This window comes from Sminthopsis crassicaudata, chromosome 4, assembly GCF_048593235.1.
Source record: "Sminthopsis crassicaudata isolate SCR6 chromosome 4, ASM4859323v1, whole genome shotgun sequence".
Taxonomy (NCBI): domain Eukaryota; kingdom Metazoa; phylum Chordata; class Mammalia; order Dasyuromorphia; family Dasyuridae; genus Sminthopsis; species Sminthopsis crassicaudata.
In genome coordinates this window covers 95,705,286-95,726,247 of record NC_133620.1, presented here as the reverse complement: position 1 = coordinate 95,726,247, position 20,962 = coordinate 95,705,286, and the positions used below count along the sequence as shown (strand labels likewise).

At 34.8% G+C, this 20,962-nt stretch overlaps 1 protein-coding gene across 6 annotated transcripts in view; it reads right to left on the bottom strand.

Annotated features, from left to right (window-relative positions):
* Positions 1-20,962, bottom strand: part of CAMSAP2 (calmodulin regulated spectrin associated protein family member 2) — a 145,732-nt gene that overhangs the window by 54,395 nt on the left and 70,375 nt on the right. For all 6 annotated transcript variants that reach the window (XR_012489056.1, XR_012489057.1, XM_074308722.1 and 3 more), the window contains exons 3-4: positions 19,724-19,885; positions 5,919-6,002 (exon numbers count right to left, since the gene is read on the bottom strand). Coding sequence is in view for 4 of the 6 variants with exons in the window: in XM_074308722.1 (XP_074164823.1) it covers positions 5,919-6,002; positions 19,724-19,885 (246 nt within the window). In the remaining 2 variants the exon portion in view is untranslated. The remainder of the gene's footprint in view (positions 1-5,918; positions 6,003-19,723; positions 19,886-20,962) is intronic.

The following is a 20,962-nucleotide window of genomic DNA, read 5'->3' as shown; positions in this document are numbered from 1 at the left end:
CCTCAGCCACACACAGGGATTAGTCAGATTATAGATTTTGCCAACAGCCACAAATGTTCCACTACTCTGACTTCTCTCTGATCATAACATCTTATCATTCCATTTCTCCCTATGCCTTATTGCTCTCCTCACTCTATTCTTAGTCCTCTCATCAGTTCCCCTGAGTTTATTAAGATGATTCTTAGATCTAAATATCTAACCCAGAATAATTTCTGAGTTCTAATCCTACACCTATTAGATTCAATATCAACATATTTCAATCCTCTGCCAAATTTCATCATCACTGTCAAAGAGGACCAACAATTCCCCAATATAACAACCTCCATGTCATTCTTGACTCCCACTCTTCTTTTAAGTCTACAAATTTGTTGTTTTCTTCCAATGCAGTAATACCCTTTTACATTCATGTACTCCAACTGGTTTAACTATCCCTCAACTGATGAGCAACTACTTTGTTTGTATGTCAAGGGCACCAACATACTTTCAATCACCTCATCTTACAACCTGAGCATCAACCTTGACTCTTCACTTTCTCTCACCATCTCCCCCACCCCCTCACCCCCAATAGCCAATATTTTGATTCTATTTTAGTAATATTTCTTAGATGGGCCCCATTTTCTTTTATCACAATGCCACCAGTGGTACTAGACTTCGTCACTTTGCACCTGGCCTACTGCAGCAGCCTGTTAGCCATTTCCCTTGAGTCTCTCTGCACTCCAGCCCATCCTCTATTCAGATGTCAAAGCCCAAGTCAGTCTCTAGTTGGTGGGCATCTACTCTCTTCTTTGCTAACATAAACAAAAATGCTATTAATATTTTGGTATATGTGGGAACTTTCTTTTTGTCATGCCGATCATGTTGAGCCCAGCAGGTATATCTCACCAATTAATTGTCAGGACCATTTTGCAGATGAGTCACACAGATTTTAAATGACTTGCCCAGGTTCACGCAGCTAGATAGTATCTGAGGCAACATTCAAGCTCAGATCCTCCAGACTCCAAGTATAATGCCGTAACTACGATACAATACTGCATTTGTTATTCTATATATTTATGAAAATTTCAGTTAAATTCTTATTTTATTCATTTACTTAATGATAATTTTATTTCTTTGCTATTATGATTATGTCTTGTTTATTTTTAATTCTGACAATATTTCAATGTTTTAAAAATTAAAAAAAAAAAATTAACAACCCCCCCCTCACCCTTCATATCATCTCCTCATTCTCTGGGGAAAAAAAAGAAAAAGAAAACTACTGTAACAAATATAAGTAGTTAAGCAAAACAAATTTCCAGATTGGGAATGACTAAAATTGTATTTCAATGTTTTCCAAGAAAAAATGTCTACGAAGAGTATAGTCTTGTCTCTATGCCTGCAACTCCTCAAATATAATTAAATATCAAGCAATGAGATAATCCATTTAGCAGAAATCATTAAAACTCCAAAGTCTTTCTTCCCATTTAGACTATGAGAGTAGCTAACAAAAAGCATAATTGACTATATTTTTTCTTCTCTTTTCTTTTCTACCTTCCTTAATGAGTAATTAAATTACCAAATGGCTGACAAGACAAAGGCAAAATAACAAAAGATATTACATAATCCACTAAGTGAATAATGAGTTACGGAAATAGAATTTGTAAACTTAAAACATTAAAGTTATGTAAAACTATTTAAGAAGTTCTAATTATAATGTACCAAAAAAAAAAAAAAAAAAACATTTAAAGTATTAATGTTATAAAAGTATCTTTAAATTTTTTGTTTTCGTACATTGCCAAAACTTGCCAAGTACAATCTTCTAAGAGTCTGCTCAAGGCAAGTAGATTCCAAATATTTTATATATTGTCTACAATTATTTTAAATGGAAGTTTCTCTTTCTATTTGGTGATGCTGGACTTTGTTGGGGTTATATACAAATGTTGATGATTTGTTTTATATCCTGCAACTTTGCCAAAGTTATTAATTTTAACTAGTTTTTTGGTTGATTCTCTAGGATTTTCTAAGTATACCATATCACATCACCTGCAAAGAGTGATAGTTTTGTGTACTCACTGCCTATTCTAATTTCTTCAATTTCTTTTTCTTCTTATTGCTGTATAGCTAACATTTCTAGTATAGTATTGTATGATAGTGGTGTTAATGGGCATTTACCCCAATCTTACTGGGAAGGTTCTAGCTTATCTCCATTTCAGATAATGCTTTGCTGATGGTTTTTAATAGATACTATTTATCATCTTACAAAAAGCTCCAGTTATTCCTATGTTTTCCAGTGTTTTTAATAGGAATAGCTATTGTATTTTGTCAAAAGCTTTTTCTTCATCTATTGAAATAATCTTATGATTATCTGTTGGCTTTATTATTTATATATAGTCAATTATGCTGATACCTTTCATAATACTGAAAGGAACTGTATTCCTGGTATAAATCTCCCTGTTCATAGTAGATCATCCTTGTGACATATTGGCTCTTCTTGATTTAGGTATCAACATTACATTTGTGTCATATAAGGAATCTGGTAGAACTGCTTATATTATTGCAAATAGTTTATATAGTATTGGAATTAATTGTCCTTTAAGTGTTTGGTGGAACTCACCTGAGAATCCATCAGGCCCTGAGGATTTTTTTTTCTTGGGGAGTTCATTGATGACTCTTTTACTTAGGATGGGTGAGTCATTCCTATTTTCTCTTGTGTTTAATCTGGGAAATTTTTATTTTTGTAATATTCACATCCATTTTTCTTAAACTGTCAGACTGATAATCGTATATAGTTTTTAATTTCTTTTTCATTGGTAGTGAAATCATCCCTTTCATATTTGATACTGTAAATTTGAATTTCTTCTTTCCTTTTTAATCAAATTAACCAATGGCTTATCTGTTTTTGTTGTTGTTGTTTTTGCATAAAACCAACTTCTAGTTTTATTTATTAGTTCAATGGTTTTCTTTCAATTTTATTTTTCAGGTTTTTCAACATGGTGTTTAAGTGAGGATTTTTAATTTGTTCTTTTTTTAGTTTAGTTGCATGCCTGATTTATTGATCTGCTCTTTTTCTATTTTATTGATGTAAGAATTTAGAGAACTTTTTTTTGTTTTTGAGAATGTTTTTATTTTTTTGTTGTTGTTGTAGTCCAAAAGGAGTTCTATTCCAAAACTAGGGGCTGCAACCTCAATTTTTTCCCAAGGTTGAAATGACCTTGGCAGGGGGAAAAGGTTATTGATTTAGCAAAGAGCTGGTACTTGTGTGGCATAGAGCTCAGAAAAAAACAGCCCAATCCTGGTTCTCTCCCTGGTCATTCAGCTACTTTCTCTACATATCTGTAGTTCTAGCTAAAAATTATTATGGTCCTGGGAAGAAATGTTTTATGAAGTCACTGATGGACCAGGAAAACTCCCACACTTCTATACCTCAGGATATAGGTTTTCCTTTATCTAGCTGAACTGATATCAATGAAAGTCGATTTGTGATTATAGGATAGAAAGAAGGCTGATAGCTGGTTAGTTCACAGACATACTCTCAATCCTGAGTGACAAGCGCCATTGATTTAGTTATCAATCAATGTCTCTAGTAGAGATTTTTTGAACAATCCCTGCTGAGGGCATCTGGATCAACCATCATCAATACATACTTCTTATAGAGCTGAAATATTTGATGGAAGATTTATTCCAAATGCTAATCTTGCTACCTGGAATTGTTGCACTCAAGAGACACACATATAAGTCAACACCCCTCATCTCTGGGTAGATCACTCAGAGGTTGCCCTTGCAGAATGCAAGGAGAATATCCCAAGAGGATACTCTTAGGAAAGCAACTAGTAAATATCCTTTTCTTCATTATTTCGTAATTGGCCAGCAAGCATTACCATTAGGCCCAATGATTAGCAACTTCGATGGAATCCAGAGCAGAATAGGAAATGGTATGGTGTCAAAGGGGATTTCAGTATGAATGTGGTCTCTGAGAGGTAGCTGGGTGGGAATGTAGGACTTGGGCCAGAGAAGATAAGAATACCCTTCTTCCCAACATGGACAACCAAAGTTTGGGGCAAGGCAGATTGGAAAAAAATTAATTGCTTGTGGTAATCAAAACCAATATAATAAAAATGAAAATTATAATTAAATTAATCTACTTCTTTAGTGCCATAACAATGAAATTACCAAAAATTATTTTATAGGGATAGAAAAAAATGACAAAATTCATATGGAAGAACAAAAGATCAGCTAATATGACAAAAAAGGAAAATGACAAATGGTAATGGCGATGTGGGAAAAATGGGACATTAATGTACTGTTGGTGAAATTATGAACTGATCTAACCAATCTGGAGAATAATTTGGAATAATATCCAAAAAGCTATCAAACTGTATACCCTTGGATCCAGCAATATCACCACTAAGTCTATATTCCAGAGATTTTTTAAAAGAATGGGGGCAGGGAGGGAAGCAAAGGGATATGGATAAGAACTTATTTGTAGAAAAATATTTAGAGGTGGTTTTTTTTTTTTGTTTTTTTTTTTCCCTGTGTGTGATGATAGCTACGAATTAGAAATTGTGGGGATTCCCTTTTATTGGGAATAGCTGAACAAGTTGTAATATATGAATGTAATGGAATGCTACTGTGCTATAAGAAATGATGAGCAGATAAAATTATACATACTTAGATCCAGCACTGTCTCTACTGGGTCAGTATTCCAAAGAGATCATGAAAGACCGAAAAGGACCCACATGTGCAAAAATGTTTGTAACAGCCCTCTTTGTAGGAGCAAGGAAACTGAGTGGATGCCCATCAGTTGGGGAATGGCTGAATAAGTTATGGTATATGAAGATAATGGAATATTACTATTCTATAAGAAATGATACGAAAGCTGATTTTCGAAAAGCTTGGAAAGACTTACATGAACATCATGATGCTAAATGAAGTGAGTAGAACCAAGAGATCATTGTACACAGCAACAACAAGATTATGTGATGATCAACTCTGATGGACGTGGCTCTTTTCAACAATGATGTGATTCAAGGAAATTCCAATAGACTTTTGATGGAAAGTGCCATCTGCATCCAGAGAGAGAACTATGAAGACTGAATGTGGATCAAAGCATAGTATTTTCACCTTTTTTATTGTTTGCTTGTTGTTTTTTTTTCCTTTCTTGTGTTTTTCCCCCCACATCTGATTTTTCTTGCACAGCATGATGAATATGGAAATGTGGTTGGAAAAAATGAACATTGCACATGTTTAACCTCTATCAGACTGCTTGCTGTCTTGGGGGGGAGGGAGGAGGGAGGAAAGGAGAGAGAGGGAAAAATTTGGAACACAAGGTTTTGCAAAAGTGAATGTTGAAAATTATCTTTGCATGTATTTGGAAAAATTAAATATAATTTAAAAAAAAAGAAATGATAAGCAGGATGATTTCAGAAAAACTTGGAATGACTTACATGAACTGATACAGAAAGAAGAATATTAAATACAGTAACAGCATGCTGTATAATGAATGACTCAGCTATTCTCAGCAATACAATGATCCAAGATAATCCCAAAGGATTTTTGAAGAAAAATACTATCTACCTCTAGAGAAAGAACTAATGGCACCTGAATATAGACTGAAGCATATTACTTTTCACTTTCTTTGTTTCTTTGATTTTTATTGTTGTTCAAGTTTTCTTCCACAAAATGACTAACATGGAAATGTTCTATGTGATTGCACATCTATAACTTATATCAGATTGCTTACTATCTCAGGGAGCCAGGAGAAGAGGGGAAAGAGGGACAGAATGTAGAACTGAAAACGAAACAAAATTTTGTAAAAAGGTATGATGATCTTTTTAGTTTTATAAAATAGCATACATTTAAACATATTATATGTGAGTTATATACATACTTATAAAGATCTAACATTTACTATAAAAAAATGCTCATTCTTTAAACACACATACCTTTTGACCTCCTGGAGTTTCAACTAAATGGTGTTCTTTCAATTTTTGTTCTTGTTCCATTATATCTTTCAAATGTTCATTTACCTAAAAAATACAAAATAAAATGTGTATTTATAAATAGTTTCGTGTAGGAAATGTCAAATCTCCAATTCAAAAGTAATGTTACCATATTGCAGATATGTCATTTACCAAAATTAATTTCTAAACAACAAAAAAATTCTGTATATTACTACCTACAGAAGTTGTCTTCTAAAAATGTTAGAGATTTTTAAGTGAACCTTATAATACATGTTAACGAAAAGTTTAGCTTGACTATAATACTTAATATTTTGCAAATCAAATAAAAAAGAGACAATGTGTATAATAATGGACCTCTAAAAGAACTGGTCTAGGAGTCAGGAAATCCTACCAAATATATTAGCTTTGCCAAATATTGCTTAAGTGTGATCCAAGATAAATCATTTTCCCTTTCAGCAGCACAGACAACTCTCTAATACTTTATTACAGGGAATCACAGAGTCTTTAAAAAAAAAAAAAAAAAAAGTTCTTAATCCAAAAACCAGTCATCCTAGAAACTATTAAATGAAAATTATTCCTCTGAAACTAAACAAAAAAATCTCCATGATTAATACTTAACAATGAAAGCTACTTATTTGAGTAGACAACTACTTTTTGCAAACTATTTTAATAATTTTTAGAATGTACATGAACATTTTTTAGGTTATTAAGGAATATTGAATACATAGAATCAAAATATTTCTAGAAAAGCTTTTACTTGCCTAATGAATAATCTGAGAACATTTTTAGGCACCAAGACACTAAAATAGATATGAATGGTGCCTTACATGATTGAAATGTGATTTGTTTTCTACAATTTAACTTATGATAAACAAAATCAATCAACAAAAAATGATTAAGCACCTTTTGGGAAGAGGGTTATATAATAAGTATTTTTATTATTATTATTATTATTAATTTTTTTTTTTGGCTGAGGCAATAGGGGTTAAGTGACTTGCCCACAGTCACACAGCTAGGAAGCATCTGAGACAGATTTGAATTCAGATTCTCCTGATATCAGGGCTGGTGCTCTATCCACTGCACCACCTAGCTGCCCCCTAAAGAATGAATTTTTAAAAAGCTTATTTAATTAACATTACTAATAACTCAACTACTAAAACTTTCTGGTTTGTTTAAATATAATAAAAAAGTGAATTCATATGTAATATGCCTCCTATTAAAAAGGCTTTACAGGGTATATCAACATACTTTAATATTTATTTCTATGCAACGATGTTTATGGAGAGGACAGTGAAATATGTTGTAAAATACATCATACAATCTAGAAATGAATGAGACAAAAGAATCACATATAACTCAAAGCATCAAATTATTAGTACTTTCTTCAAGAAGTCAAGTGGTACTTGGCAAATGTTAAAAAAATTCATAAAGCCAAAAGTAATTTAGAAGTCTCACTTTTGTACATCAAGAGTGGGGAATTGTAGCTTGGGGGCAGGGGGAGTAGAAAAAGACAAAATGACCATAGAAGATAAATGGAAAATTCTGATTACATGAAATTGAAAAGTTTTTGCATAAACAAAATCAATTCAGCTAAAATTTAAAGAGAGGCAGTTAAATGGGAGGAAAAAAAGCTTTGACCCAAATATTTCTGATATCTGACACATATAAGGAATAAATATGTGTGTATATGTATATATATATGAACAAAAGCTACTTCCTGATAGGAGGTTGAAGGATATAAACAAATAATTTTCAAAATAAGAAGTATGTTATCAATAACCATATTAAAAGAATATTCCAAATAACTAATAATAGACATAAATTAAAACAGAAGAGATCAATTTATACCTATTCAAGAGTGATAGAAAGAAAAATTTTTAAAAACATCAAATATTGGGGTAAGGGAGTGCTAAAAATAAAAATAAATTTTTAAAAAGCTCCAAATATTGGAGAAAAAGGTATACTAATAAATGCTAGTATAAATGAATTGGTCAAATTATTATGAAATTATGATATGCATAAATGATATCTCAATAATATATATACACTCTTTGATCCAGCATACCAAATTGAAACACATATTCCAGGAAGGTCAATAAGAAAGTTCACACACACAATCAATCAACATGTATTTATTAAAAACCTATGGGCCTTCAGGGCCTGTAGAAGTTGCTAGGGTTACTAAGACAAAAACAAAATAATCTCTGAACTCAAGAAGCTTACATTCTCTGGAGTATGTTTGGCGGGGAAGGGGAAATTGAAAGTGGGAGAAGAGAATACATACACCTAAAATTCATATTTCAAATGAATATAAGTAAAGTGAAGGAAGAAAATTTTAGAAACTAGGGGAATTGATATTAAAAAGTTACTAGAAGAGAGGCTAAAGTAATTCAGAAAACACAGAAGCCAACAAATTCTCTTTCTTACCTAGCAGAGAGAGACATGGTGACTAGCCAAGTGCATCACTGGTTTAAAACTTTATAGAAGATTATAAAAGCTTACAAGTAATGTAACTCTCAGAAAACATTCCCCCCCCCAAAAAAAAGGAAAGAAAAAAAAAATGTTTGTGGGGAAAGGCAATGAGGAGAAAAATGAACCTGCATTTAGTTTGACTTACACTCAGCCAAATCATCCTGAGATCATTTGTATGTGAATTTGACTATCAGCAAACAATAATAAAAAAGAATAAAATTATCAAAATTTCTATGGCAATTTAGCTCAAATAGGGGCAAGAGTGGGAACAACATACTTGTGCTGAACCACATATGATATGAAAAAAGTTAAAAAGAGTTATGCCTTAAGTCATTAGTGGTCTCACAGTTAATTTCAAAGCAGCCAGATGGCTGAAATCCTCCAAGTATTTTCTCTCCCCAACAGGCTGGCTGGTTGAGCACTGAGGAGGGGACCGTCAGTCTGCTGGTGCTATGGAACATTACTCACCCCATTATAAAGCTGATCTAGATCTGAAGTCAGGTGACCTGGGTTCAAAATCTGAGCTCTTCTACTTACTACCTTGGGCAAGTCACTTCACCTCTGTGGGCCTCAGTTTCCTCATCTGTAAAATGAGAAGTTGGACTAAATGACTTCTACAATCCCCTGTCAGTTCTACTATGGTCTTATGGAGAGACAACGGCACTCAGAAAAATTAACTTGGGAAAGCTGGGAGGGTTGTACTATTCAGAAGAAATCCACAGCATGACCCAATAGTTAGATTTAGTTGAAAGGGGAAATTACAGAACAGGCTGAGACCAGAGATGGATGCTGCAAAGGCACTGACCAGCATTTGCCAGCTTGTCTTCTTTAGAGCTTAATACATGTACACACAGCCTTAGAACACTACAGACCCTTTCTATATTGTATGGGGTCGCTCAAATAAGGTCACCTTAGCAATCCATAAAAAAAGAAGAAAAAAAAATGGTTAAGAACGCATATTAGTTAAATTATGACATGCAATTAAGCAACTCTGAATTAGTTCATTAAGATGTATATACTGTAGCAGGTGGACTCAGATTTTAAAGAGAGCAGAGTAGGTTAGATTGCTTTTAAGAAATTCTTTTATTAAAATCTCACATTCCTTCTAGCTACAAAAGCTTTTAAAATTTATATTCTCCCAATGAATTAAAAAGCAGTGAATACTGAAAGAAAATCATCTCAAGAAGAATCATAATTCTTTCTGCCCTTCGATGGCTAAACTCCAAGCAAACACTATCCATACTCATTGCCCTCTCTCTTACAATCGGGTTTCCAATCCAACTAATGGCTAAAACTATAATCTCTGAGATCCCTGAGAATCTCTTAAATGCTAAATCCAATAGTTTTTTTCCTCAGTCCTCAGGATTCTTAACTTCTCTGATACTTATGCCATGAGCAACTGTTCTCTACTTGAGTATTCTCTCTTCCTTCAGTTTGTATGACACTGTCCCTTTCTTTTCCTACTGGACTAACGGCCCTTAGAGTCCTTTTCTGGGTTCATTATATGTGTACCACTAAGCAGAAGTGTAGCTGAGCACACTGTTCTGGGTCCTCTTCTTTTCTCTCTACAATATTTCATCAGCTCTTATGGGATTCAATTACTATTTCTATGCAGATTTCTCCATCAATATATATCCAGCTATCATCTTTCTTTTAAGTTCCAATCTCTAATTACTAATTGTCTTCTAGACATCTTTACCCAGATGTCTTATAGACATATAAAACTCAAGCTATCCAAAACTCCTTATCTTTCTCCCTAAATCCTATTTCTTTTTAACTTCATCTTTTCCATCAGGCATACAATCACTGTACTGGTTATTTAGATTTAAAATATCAGTCATCTCTGACTTCATTTTCACTTATCCCATAACCTACAGTTGCAATGTCCTATTCACTCCAACTATCATATGTATTCAATTCTCTCCATTCACAGTCAGAATCCAACCCAACCTCAACATTTCTTCCTAGATCAAAGGTGTAAAACATGCAATCTACAACACTGCTGAGTGTGGTTCAAACCGGATTAAAAGGTAACTGAGAAACATTTCACAAAATGAATAAAATTCCAATAAAACACAGATATTACTGCTCTTAAACTAAATCAATATGCTACCCACTATGATCCTTCTGTAATGTTTCTAGATGAGTTTGATACCACTGGCCTAGACCACTCTAAGAGCCTTTTAATTAGGTTCCTGTCTCCAAACAATCCTCCAAATAGCTACAACACAGATATTTCAAAAGAGCAGTTCAGATTATATTATTCCTTGTCAAGAATCTTCAGGGGGATGGAGGGGAAGAATCATCTGAAATTCCATTTCATCTTTTAGGACAACTAGAAACTATTTTCTTACTCCTTCAGGAACACAGTTTCAGATCATTTTGTAGACTGATTTTACATTATACTCCTGCATATGTTCTAAGCTTAGCCAAATTTATTTGCTGTTCCCCAATAAGTAACCAATGCCCTTTCCTTCTCTGTGACTTTGCAAAGACTCTTTACCTAGAATACTTTGCCTCTGAGAATTCCTCAAAAGGTCAGATGAACTATCCTACAAAAAAGGTCTCTCCTAATTCAGTAATAAAGCATTTAACAAAGTGCCTCCTGCTATTCTTATAGAAAAAATGGAGAGATGTGGATAGGTCCAGATAGTACAATTATATGGATGCATAACTGGCTGGATGACTAGACCAAAAAGTGTTAACAGTCTGGTATCAGTTTTTTGGCAGGAAGTTTTCCAACTTCACTGGAGTTCAGATTTCCCTAGGGATCTGAATTTGGTCCCTATGATATCTGATATTTTTATCTGTGACTTTAGATAAAGACTTAAATGGCATGCTCATCAAATTTATAGGTAACATGAGGCTGAGAGGAATAGACACACATTGGAAAATAGAGCTGCCATCCAAAGGACTGGGGGAGTCTATCAGAGTCAAGTGACTTGTCCAGGGTTACATAACTAATAAGTGTCAAGTGTCAAGTGTCTCAAGCTAGATTTGAACTCAGATCCTCTTGACCCAAGGCCAACACTCCTCCACTATTATCACCTAGCTTCCCCCAGCCAGGGGATTTTGATAGACTAGAAGATTGAACCAAATCTATCCACATGAAATTCAATTGGGATAAATACCAAGTCTGAATTTTTGCATTAAAAATTAACTTCGGACTTCCGGCCAAGATGGCGGCGAGAAGACAGACAGCTGCTTGAGCTCCATATTTTCTCTCAGAACTTACTTGATAACGCTCGGAGTTAATGCTTGACCAGAAAGGAAACCCACAAATAATCACCAACAGAAGACATCCTTGAAATTCACCAGAGAAGGCCTGTGTTTGCTCGGGGGAGGGTTGAACAGACTGGGCGCAGACTGAGGGCAGAAGCAAGAGCAAGGCAGGCAGCTCACACAGTTCAGACCGGAGGGGGGAGGGGTGCGATCTCATCCGTTTCTGCAAAAAGACTTTTACCCCAGTGTGGATATTCTGTCTTGACAGCAAGCCAGGAGCAGCAGAGAAGGTGTAATTACCGGAGGTGAAGAATAAAACCCTGGAAATCCAGCATCTCTCAGGACGCGGCCCCCCACTCCCACCTGGAGTGACTCAGAGCCTTCTCAGAGCCTCAGAGCACAGACGTAGTGCAGCCATCGCTATCCTGTTAGTGCCTCGCTGCTGTCTCCCACAGTCTGTAGAGGAAGCTCATTCCCGCTCTGACAAAATGAACAAAAAGGCTCTAACCATTGACAGTTTCTGTATGGAGAGAGAGCAGACTTCAAACCCTGAGGATATTAAAAGCAGATTGTCTCCAGAGGAATTCCCTAGGGGGGATAGGATCTGCTCCTCAATACATAAGACTCTCATAGAGGAAATCAAAAAGGCTCCCACAACAGCTCTTTTTGTTGTAGCTAGAAACTGGAAGATGAATGGATGTCCATCAGTTGGAGAATGGTTGGGTAAATTATGGTATATGAAGGTTATGGAATATTATTGCTCTGTAAGAAATGACCAGCAGGAGGAATACAGAGAGGCCTGGAGAGACTTAAATCAACTGATGCTGAGTGAAATGAGCAGAACCAGAAGATCACTGTACACTTCAACAACAATACTGTATGAGGATGTATTCTGATGGAAGTGGAAATCTTCAACATAAAGAAGATCCAACTCACTTCCAGTTGATCAATGATGGACAGAGGTAGCTACACCCAGAGAAGAAACACTGGGAAGTGAATGTAAATTGTTAGCACTAATATCTGTCTGCCCAGGTTGCATGTACCTTCGGATTCTAATGTTTATTGTGCAACAAGAAAATGATATTCACACACATGTATTGTACCTAGACTATATTGTAACACATGTAAAATGTATGGGATTGCCTGTCATCGGGGGGAGGGAATAGAGGGAGGGGGGGATAATTTGGAAAAATGAATACAAGGGATAATATTATAAAAAATATATATATAATAAAAAATTAAAAAAAAAAAAAAAAAAAGGCTCCCACAAGAGAGCTAGAAGAAAAATGGGAAAAGGAAAGAGAAGCTTGGCAAGAGAGCCTGGAGAAGTCATTCCATGCATTCAAAGACAGAGTGGATAAAGAAAACAAATCATTGAGAAATAAAATTAGTAAATTGGAAAAGGTAAACAACTCCAAGGAAAACAGGATTAGTGAGCTGGAAAAAGAAAACAGCTCTCTAAAAACTAAAATGGATAAAATGGAAAAAAATTCCATAGAAGATAAAAACTCAATTGGACAATTACAAAAAGAATAAAAAAAGTGAGTGAAGAAAATACATCATTGAAAATTAGACTTGAACAAGTAAAAATGAATGACTCAAGGAGAAACCAAGAGGTAGTCAAGCAAAACCAGAAAAATGAAACAATTGAAAAGAATGTCAAGAACCTTATTGGAAAGACAACAGACTTGGAAAACAGATCCAGGAGAGACAATTTGAGAATAATCGGACTCCCTGAAAAATGTGAGGAAAAAAAGAGCCTGGACACTATTTCCCAGGAAACTATCAAAGAGAACTGCCCAGACGTTTTGGAAACAGAGGGTAAAATAGACATTGAAAAAAGTCATTGGTCACCTACTGAAAGGGACCCTAAAATCAAAACACCAAGAAATATACTGGCCAAATTCAAGAACCATCAGACAAAGGAAAAAATACTGGAAGCTGCTAGAAAAAAGCAATTCAGATATGGAGGAGCCACAATGAGGATAACCCAGGATCTAGCAGCATCCACATTAAAAGAATGAAGGACCTGGAACATGATATTCCAAAAGGCTAAGGAACTTGGTATGCAGCCAAGAATAACTTACCCAGCAATAACTTACCCACCTTCTTCCCTGGACATTTAACAAAATAAATGAATTCCATCTATTCTTGATGAAAAAAACCAGACCTACACAAAATGTTTGATCTTCAAATACAGAACTCAAGAGATTTCTAAAAAGGTAAAAAGAAATCTTGAGAACTATACTTCTGCCATAAAAAATATGTAAAGAACATATGTATAATTTGTCCTAGAAACTAAAGGTGGAAAGGAAATTATATCATAAAAAAGTGTAAAGTGGTGGTACTACATATCTCATGAAGAGGCAAAGGTAACCTATTATATCTGAGAGAAAGAAAGGAGGGAGATGAACATAGTGTATATCAATAGACATATTCAATTTATGGTGAAACTTCTTCCACCTTCATTGAAAAGTGAGAGGGAAGGAGTAAGCTAAGGGGAAGGCAATACAGAAATTGTGAGAAAAAAGGGTAAAATAGGAAGAGGAACTTTAAGGTGGGGGAGGAACTTTAAGGGAGGGCTATGAAAAGCAAGTGGTGTTCACAAGTTTAATACTCGGTAGGGGGGTAAGAGGGAAGGAAAAAAGAAAAGCATAAGCAGGGGTTAACAGGATGGCAAGCAATACAGAATTAGTCACTCTAACCATAATGTGAATGGGGTAAACTCCCTCATAAAGAAGAAGCAGTTAGCAGACTGGATTAAAATCCTACTATATGTTGTTTACAGGAAACACACCTGAAACTGGGTGATACATTCAAACTAAAAGTAAAAGGGTGGAGCAGAATCTACTATGCTTCAGGTAAAGCCAAAAAAGCAGGGGTATGGAGCAGAATCTACTATGCTTCAGGTAAAGCCAAAAAAGCAGGGGTAGCCATCCTCATCTCAGATCAAGCAAAAACAAAAATTGATCTAATTAAAAGAGATAAGGAAGGGCACTATATCATGTTAAAGGGTAGCATAGATAATGAAGCAGTATCAATATTAAACATATACCCACCAAATGGTACAGCATCTAAATTCTTAAAAGAGAAATTAAGAGAGCTGCAAAAAGAAATAGACAGCAAAACTATAATAGTGGGAGATCTCAACCTTGCACTCTCAGAATTAGATAAATCAAACCACAAAATAAATAAGAAAGAAGTCAAAGAGGTAAATAGAATACTAGAATAGTTTGATATGATAGATCTTTGGCGAAAGCTAAACGGAGACAGAAAGGAGTATACTTTCTTCTCAGCAGTTCATGGAACCTATACAAAAACTGATCATACTAGGACATAAAAAACAGTAATTCATCCTTTTCAGACCACAATGCAATGAAAATTACATTTAATAAAAAGCCAGGGGAAAATAAGACCAAAAAATAATTGGAAACTAAATAATCTTATACTAAAGAATGATACATCATACCAAAATGTGTGGAATACAGCCAAAGCAGTAATAAGGGGAAATTTTATATCTCTAGAGGCCTACTTGCATAAAATAGAGAGAGGACCAACGAATTGGGCTTACAACTAAAATTGCTAGAAAAGGAACAAATTAAAAATCCCCACACAAACATGAAACTTGAAATTCTAAAAATAAAAGGTGAGATTAATAAAATTAAAAGTAAAAAAACTATTGAACTAATTAATAAAACTAAGAGTTGGTTCTATGAAAAAACCAACAAAATAGAAAAACTCTTAGTAAATCTGATTTAAAAAAGGAAAGAGAAAAAGCAAATTGTTAAGTCTTGAAAATGAAAAGGGAGAACTCACCACTAATAAAGAGGAAATTAGAACAATAGTTAGGAGGTACTTTGCTCAACTTTATGCCAATAAATTTGATAAATGAAATGGAAGAATACCTTCAAAAATATAGCTTGCCCAGATTAACAGAGGAAGAAGTAAGTAGTCTAAATAGTCCCATTTCAGAAAAGAAATAGAACAAGCTATCAACCAACTTCCTAAGAAAAAATCCCCAGGACCAGATGGATTTACATGTGAATTCTACCAAACATTTAAAGAACAACTAACTCCAATGCTATATAAACTATTTGAAAAAATAGGGATTGAAGGAGTCCTACCAAATTCCTTCTATGACACAGACATGGTACTGATACCTAAACCAGGTAGATCGAAAACTAAGAAAGAAAACTATAGACCAATCTCCTTAATGAATATTGATGCTAAAATCTTAAATAATTATTAGCAAAAAGACTTCAGAAAATCATCCCCAGGATAATACACTATGATCAAATAGGATTTATACGAGGAATGCAGGGCTGGTTTAATATTAGGAAAACTATTAGTATAATTGACCATATTAATCAAATTAATAAAAATCATATGATCATCTCAATAGATGCAGAAAAAGCATTTGATAAAATCCAACATCCATTCCTACTAAAAACGCTTGAGAGTATAGGAATAAATGGACTATTCCTTAAAATAATAACGAGCATATATTTAAAACCTTCAGTAAACATCATATGTAATGGCGATAAACTGGAATCTTTCCCTGTAAGATCAGGAGTGAAACAAGGTTGCCCACTATCACCATTACTATTCAATATAGTACTAGAAATGCTAGCCTCCGCAATAAGAGCCGAAAAAGAGATCCAAGGAATTACAGTAGGAAATGAGGAAATCAAACTATCACTCTTTGCATCTGACATGACAGTATACTTAGAGAACCCCAAACACTCTGCTAAAAAGCTATTAGAAATAATTCAGAAGGGACCTCTATGTGCCAAAATGTTTGTGACAGCCCCTTTTTATAGTGGCTAGAAGCTGGAAAATGAATGGATATCCATCAAGTGGAGAATGGTTGGGTAAATCATGGTATATGAATGTTATGGAATATTATTGTTCTGTAAGAAATGGCCAACAGGAGGAATACAGAGAGGCTTGGAGAGACTTACATCAACTGATGCTGAGTGAAACGAGCAGAACTAGGGGATTATTATACACTTCAACAATGATACTGTATGAGGATGTATTATGATGGAAGTGGATATCTTCAACATAGAGAAGAGCTAATCCAATTCCAATTGATCAATGATGGACAGACTCAGCTACACTCAGAAAAGGAACACTGGGAAATGAGTGTAAACTGTAAGCATTGTTTTTTGTTTTGTTTTGTTTTTCTTCCCAGATTATTTTTACCTTCCGAATACAATCCTTCCTTTGCAACAACAACAACAACAACAAAGTTCGGTTCTGCACATACATATTGTACCTAGGATATACTATAAGATATTTAATATGTATGGGAATGCCTGCCATCTAGGGGAGGGGGTGGAGGGAAGGAGGGGAAAATTCAGAACAGAAGGAAGTACAAGGGATAATGTTGTAAAAAAATAAAAAAATTACCTATGAATATGTACTGTCAAAAAAATGTTATAAGTATAAAATTAATAAAAAAAAAAATCAACTTCACCAGTAGAGGATGGGAGAGGAAGGTTAGGCTGAGCAGTCTGTCTATAAAAGATCTGAGAGGTTTAGTGACCTAAGCTGCCAGTGGGGTGGGATGACAAAGAAATAAACATCATCTTCAGATCCTTTAAGGAAGGTGTGCCACCCGAAATAAGAGTTGGCAGTCCTTGCTTCCTGTCTCAATTAGACTACATGTAGAATATTGTGTTGGTTCAGGTGCCACTGCTCTCAAAGGGACACTGAAAAGCTAGAGAGCAACCAGGATAGTGCAGGGTTCTGAGTCCCTGACAGATGAGGACTGACTGAAGGAAATGGAAATGTTCAGTCCTGGGAAGGAAAGACAGATGGATTTAAGTATTTGAAAGCCTGCTGTACAAAAGGGATTCCATTTGTTCTTTTCAGCCCCACCAAAGGCAGAGAACCAGGAATAATGGGTAGAAATTGCAAAAAGGCATGGGTCATGTAGGAACAAAGTCCTGAAAAACTATATATCTCTCTCTAAGTGATTGCTATAGCAGCAGTCAGGTAGCACAGGGGATAGAGTTCCAGATTTGGGGTCAAGAAGACATCTTCATGAGTTCAAATCCAGCCTCAGATACTTACTAATAGTGTGACCCTGGCACTTAACCCTGGTTACCTCTGTTCCCTTATCTGTAAAATGAGCTGGAGAAAAAAATGACAACTACTCCAGTACCTCTGCCAAGAAAATCCCAAATGGGGTCACTAAGAGTAAAACATAATTAAATAAGTAATTGAGAAGCCCCAGGAAATAGGAGTTTCCCAACACTGGAGAGTTTTAAAGTAGAGTCTGAATGATTTGTCTGACATGGTATAATAAGGATTCTTTTTCAAGAATAGGGTCAGAAGAATTGGAACCTGCTCCTCTAAAATGTTGTGGTTTTGTGAATTGTTAACATTTTCCCACCTACTCCATATCCCCAAGTTTTAATACTTATCTGTGTATATACAGTATTCCTACAATTTAATGTAAGCATTTTGAGAGCTGGAAATTCTGGTATCATCTTTTATTCCCAGGATCGAGAATAGTACCTTGAATGAAGAAAACTTTAATTAATGCTACTTAAATAGAAAGAGCTCTGTGTGTGTGTGTGTGTGTGTGTTTGTGTGTGTTTGTGCATGCATGCAAAGTGTATAAAGGGATGCCAGTGCTTAAATTTAATACCAGTTAATTCACTATCTTCTGACAGTAACATTAAGTGATCAAAAGTCTTAACTAGCAGGAGAACATTTAATTAGATTTTCATCAACAGCCATCTAACTCGACTCATTTCACTAGTATCTGATGGCCCCCAAACTTAAATCCCATAGTGATAGTTTATCATAAACCTGACTTCTTGAAGACCATACCAATATAGTGTAAGCTCTGGCCGGTTTTCCATAAATTGTAAGGCAGCTTATTCTAAACCATTATTGTGTTGTGAACTCAAGCTTCTGCTGGTAACTGTTTAACAACTAGCTCTCCAAAAATCTATGACACTTCAAAAAGTTTAATCAGTATTACTAACATTTTCTCAATCATCTTCATAAGTATAGGCAATCAACAAAAACCAAATCAATTCTTGATTTGTAACATTTGTCAGGTTTTTTTTTTGTTTTTTTTTTATTCCCCCCCCCTGAGGCTGGGGTTAAGTGACTTGCCCAGGGTCACACAGCTAGGAAGTGTTAAGTGTCTGAGACCAGATTTGAACTCAGGTCCTCCAGAATTCAGGGCTGGTGCTCTATCCACTGCGCCACCTAGCTGCCCCCATTTGTCAGTTTTTTAAAATATAAATGCTCATACTGAAAATTTAACAATTGACTCTCATGAGCCAATAAGCTGCTATGAAGAAGATGGAGCACACTCTTGCATGGATCCATCTGGAAGTCTACCAAAGCCTATGGATCCCCTTTTCAGAATGTGTTTAAAGGCACAAATAAAATACATAGTACTACAAAGGAAACCATTTATACTGAAATATAGTTATCGATTAAAACAAATTTAATTCACCCCAGGATAAGAAGCCTTATTATAATGGCTTCATATATGGGTTTGGCAACAGTAGCAACACAAGCCTAGCTGAATCCCCAGAGGAATTTTTGGGATTGGTCACAAAAACTCATTAAGGCAGAATTTTCTAAATAGCATTACACTGGATAGAGTACTGAGAAGGAAAGCAAAGTAATGGTCCAAATGACTGAAAAAATTTAGTTTTATAGTTTCCACATAAATGCATTTACTTTTAAGAAATAAATGTTCAAATAAAAATAGCTGAGACTATCAAAATGAATTCATTTCTATTGAAATGGAACACAAGTACAAATGTTAAACTGTCATATCTAATATTTATGCCACCCACCACCATCTAGATTGTTTCAAAAACACGACTTATTTGAATAAGTCATCTTACAACAAAGTGATGGGTTTTTTTTTTCTTTAAAAGGGGCAAGGGATAGTGCTATCATATGAAATTTTAAAACTAATGTATGACATTATGATCTGCATCAGTGAAGGGAGTTGCTTCAAATCAATAAAATCATAGCTTTCCTCTTAGCATACTACATCCAATCTTCTCTCAAATTCCTTGAATGACAATAACATAAACCATGTATGATCCTACCTTATTTATCCAATACATGACAGCATCCTCGATGTCATAGGGTAGATCAGTTGCTTGAAAGAATGTAGAATACTGCTGAGCACAAGCAATTACTTTCTCTATGCTGACCATTTCTACAGTATATGCCATCATTAAGGTGTCAATCATGGCCAAATGGGCACTCTGAAAACATAAAACAAAATTTCGTTGAAAAACTTATTTCCTTTTAGCAGCTATGTGCACAAATTAACATTAACTATTTTTACTCACAAGTGGGAAAAGAACTCAAGATCAAATAAGAACTGGCTTAATAATAATAAAACATATTATACAGTGAGAATTGATGTATAAAAGGCATATGACCTAAAAAAATTAAGCAAGTTAATTAGCCTAAAAATTCCCATTAAAATAATAAACAGCTAAAGGTCTAAAGCAAAATAAAATTTACACATATTCAGATACATTAACTCTTTCTTGAATGTGGCATGCTCGCTAGAAAAATTAAAATATTTCAACCATAAAATATTCAGGACAGACTAATACTTAAAATTATTCTCCTAACCACAAGCAGAACACCATATAATGAAAGCTACTTTGCTGATTAATTTATTTTAGCAGATTTTAATGGCATTGCACAAAGAAGGGATAAAAAACTATTACACCTCTGAAAAGAATTCAAAGAAAACTGAGTTTTCTAAAATGTGGTCAAACTTTACTAAATCTCCATTGGCTCTAGGAGAATTACCATAGATTAGTATACTTGCACATACTTGTATTTGTTCATGTTGACTCCTTGGATAGAATCCAAGTTGCTTCAGAGTTGTTTCCTTTTTTGTCTTTGAATTCCTAGCACCTAACACAGTATCCTGGAACACAGTTGGCACTTGATAAGTGCTTGCTCATTGATGGCCTATGGTCAAATATTAGTACTTGTCAGAGGTGGAATCTGAATATTATTTTTTCTAAGTCCAAGTCCACTTTATCTACCAAGCCTCACGGCCCTTCAAACAGGAAAAATAAATTCTTAGAATTAGAAGCCACCTAATCCAACTACCTCATGTTAAAAATATGAAAACTGAGGCCACATAGGGGTATAATGACTCATTCAAGGTCATACAAGCAGCAAGGTAGTAGTGGCTAGAATTCAAAACAGAACCTCTAAATGCCAAACCCAGAATCTTTTCCCCACCATAGTACACATAATTATCACAGAGTCAATGAGCTAATATTATACACTATAATTAGGCCCTATTTATTAGA